The sequence below is a fragment of the Cryptomeria japonica genome, chromosome 5, assembly GCF_030272615.1.
Source record: "Cryptomeria japonica chromosome 5, Sugi_1.0, whole genome shotgun sequence".
Classification (NCBI taxonomy): Eukaryota; Viridiplantae; Streptophyta; class Pinopsida; order Cupressales; family Cupressaceae; genus Cryptomeria; species Cryptomeria japonica.
Window position 1 is genome coordinate 653,829,823 of NC_081409.1, and position 3,572 is coordinate 653,833,394.

General features: G+C 34.3%; 1 protein-coding gene across 1 annotated transcript; it reads left to right on the forward strand.

Moving 5' to 3' along the window:
- Positions 1-1,476: 1,476 nt before the first annotated feature.
- On the forward strand, positions 1,477-3,572 carry LOC131037234 (uncharacterized). Its single transcript, XM_057969302.2, has 2 exons — positions 1,477-1,670; positions 1,784-3,572. The coding sequence occupies exon 2, from the start codon at positions 1,827-1,829 to the stop codon at positions 3,225-3,227; it is 1,401 nt and encodes a 466-aa protein (XP_057825285.2). The 5' UTR covers positions 1,477-1,670; positions 1,784-1,826; the 3' UTR covers positions 3,228-3,572.

A 3,572-nucleotide genomic window follows, 5' to 3' on the forward strand; every position in this document is an offset into this window, starting at 1 on the left:
CATTCATAGATTATTAACATTATATCCAAGTTCACAGACCACACTCTTCACAATCAAGAATAAAACTCTCTTCTATTGGGGCATTAAATGTTCTTTCCTTCATATTGAAACTTTTTCTACATTGATCTTCTGTAAAATCCTCATGTAATCACAACATCTTCACCAAGCAATATGACATCATCTGAACATTCAATACTAGACCAAATATACGATCGAACATCTACTACAACTTTATATAACTTACTATAAGAATAATGACAACACAACCTCAACTAAGATACCAATCAAACTCAATAGCAACATTGAGCAACACATATTGATATCACACATCATTGATCATCTTCCTAAACAAACTCAACTAAAACACCAATCAAATTCAATAGCAACGCCAATTTTTGACACCCTTAATCAATAGTACAAAACAGAGAAACCTTTATATTATTGCAAGACAACATAATAACAACTCACTTGTCATCAACTGTCACCAACAGTAACTTGCATAGCATAAGACCATATTTGGACTAGACCACATCGAGACCAACAAGTTTGGCATCAATGACAACATCAACTGTCACCAATAGTAGTTTATACAAGTTTGACATCAATGACAACATAACTCAGATTTCCAACAAGAGATTGAAATCTAAAAATTGAACTTACTTGCTTTAGTTTTTCCCTCATAAATCCAATTCTCTCTTCTAATTTTTTTATAAATTGAAAGAATAAGATTATATGACATATATATCAAATAAAAAAATATGAAAAAGATTTAATATAAGTGAAGAACTACTTTCATATTAATCAAAGTAGTCAAATCAACAAAGACACCTTGAATTAATACACCACCTAAGTCCATCCAACATAATCTTGACCCAATTATGAGGACCTTGGATGTAACTAAACCCATGGATTAAGTTCTCCTTTTCAGAGAGTTAGGGTGATTTTATTCCAATTTAATTTGTGTATGCTTATTAGATCATGTGTTTTATATACTCATTTTCATCTTCTATTTTGGCTTTAAAAATCTCGCATGATTGCAAAATGTCATCCTAGCCTCTTTTGTGTTTGGACTAATGACTCGCTTACTTTGTAAGGACTTGTATTTTTGTTCATATGAAAAAGTTTGATTTCAAGGAATTTTGACTATAAGTATTGGGGACAAATATTCAGTAGCAAATAAAAATTTGTTGGTGCTTTATGTTGGAGGAGGGTCTCTAGGAAAACAACCAGAATATTAACTACAATGTATCAAAAAAAAAATTACAAATGAATATAATGCTGTAATAAAAAAAAATAGACTAATTAACCTACATTTTTAAATATACTAAATTTTTAAATAAATAATTTAAAGAAATAAAAGTTAAAAACAATTTATATACACGTGTAGGTTGATTAGTCAAGTCATTGTACTCACAATAAAATTGATTGAAAAACTCATTATAAAATCACATTAAACATACAGGACGTTTAAGCCTTTTAATCCGAAAGAACATGATAACGAACAGGAAGATTGCAACGGTAATTTAGATTTCTTAGATTAATTTAACCGCCATATGACCGTCAAAAATTGACTGTCAAAAGGGAATCGAACCTGATCCGAACTCGATTCTTTGTGAATGGTGTTTTCTGAGCAGCTCAAACTCCAATCCAAATGCCTGTAAATGAATAGGGTATGTAACTTTTTCAAAGTTTTTATCTGCACTGCTGCATTTGTTCTTTATGATTTTTTATTAGGCTAACTCTGTCTGGTTAGGGTATTATTCAATCTCTTGTTTCTTGGCAGGTCACAGTCCCTAGTCTTTTGTTCGCCATTGTAGTTTAAGAATATGTTATACTCTGACATGGTCAAAATGGGTAATTCATGTGATTCTGAGAATGTAAAGATTGTGGGTTCCGGCTCCTCGACGGATCGCACCGGAAACAATGGAGATGAACAAATTGATAAGAAGGGACAAGATCATGAAGAAGAAGATAAGGATGATACAGAAGAGAAAAATGCTGAAGAAAAACAAGAAGATGAACAAGATCTAGGTCAGTGGGCACAAGTTGGCAATGAAGAAGATGAAGAAGAAGAAGATGAAGATGACGCAGAAGTTGAAGAAGAAGATAAGGATGATACAGAAGAGGAAAATTCAAAAGAAGAACAAGATGTGGGTCAGTGGGTACAAGATGATGATGAAGCAGAAGATGAAGAAGACGATGGTGAAGAATACGATGATACGGAAGAGGAAAATGCTGAAGAAAAAACAGATGTGGGTCAGTGGGCACAGGATGATGACGAAGATGATGATGATGATGCAGAGGAAGACGATGACGGAAAGCAAGAAGATTATATCAGTGGCAGCTCATCTGATGTTGGGAGTGGCGATTCTTCGGCTACTGAGTCCCCAACAAATCTAGACATAAATAGAGGAGATGATCAACAAGTATATGAAGAAGATGATGATGTACAAGATGAAAAAGAAAAAGATGATGCAGAAGATGATGAAGAGACAGATACACAAACAGAAGAGGATAAGCAAGAAACTGATGGAAATGAAGCTAATCCTAGCAATAGCGACGTAGACATCACTGGCAGTTCATCTGATGATATTATGAGAGAGAATTATTCGTTTTCTGACTTAATAAATGAAATCCTAAGCATTCCAGATGAAGAGGATGAGCAAGAAAATGATGGCAATGAAGCTAACCCCAGCGATAGCGACGTAGACATCACTGGCAGTTCATCTGATGATGTTGTGGGAGAGGATTCTTTGTCTTCTGACATGCCAATAAATGAAAGCCTAAGCAATGGAGATGAACAAGAAAGAGATCAGCTAGGAGAAGATCTATGTCAAGAAGAAGAAGATGCAGAATATGATGGTGAAAAAGAAGATGGCAAAGATGGAAGAGGAAGAACAGAAAATGAAGATTCAGAAAATGAGCAAGAAGATGCGTTTGATAGTAAAGAAGATGATGATAAGGAAGGTAAGCAAGAATATGATTATACCACTGATGAGGACGGAGGAAATACAGGAAAAACAGAAATGGATACGGAAGATGCTATTGCAGAGGAAGGTGAGGATGATAAAGCAAGAGAGGCAGGAGTAGAAAAGGCTGAATCAGAGATAAATTTAAAGAGGGCAAGAAGTTCAGAGGGAAATCAAGACCTGAATTATACATTGAACTCAAAAAGGCAGAGAACATCTGAAGAAAAGGCTGACCAGACACATTATGGAGACCAATAAAGACACAGAAGATAATGTTGAAGAGGAGGATGATAATATTGATAAAAATGGAGATGAAGGAATAAATAAAAAGAAGCCCTCAAACTAATTGCAGTTATGGATATGTCCTTCAAAGAGATTCTCAACAGAAAATAACGCAGACCATCAAGATCATTATGGTGATGGCGATGATCAGGAAGATGATCAGAAGGAAGGATATAATAGGCACCCACGAGGATGAAAAGAACCAGAGGAGAACGAAGACAATGATATTTTTTAGATATATTTAAGCTTATGGAATGTAATAACTCTGACGAGCCAAATTTATTGATTTTTAAATGCATGAATAGCTTTAATTGAAAATTT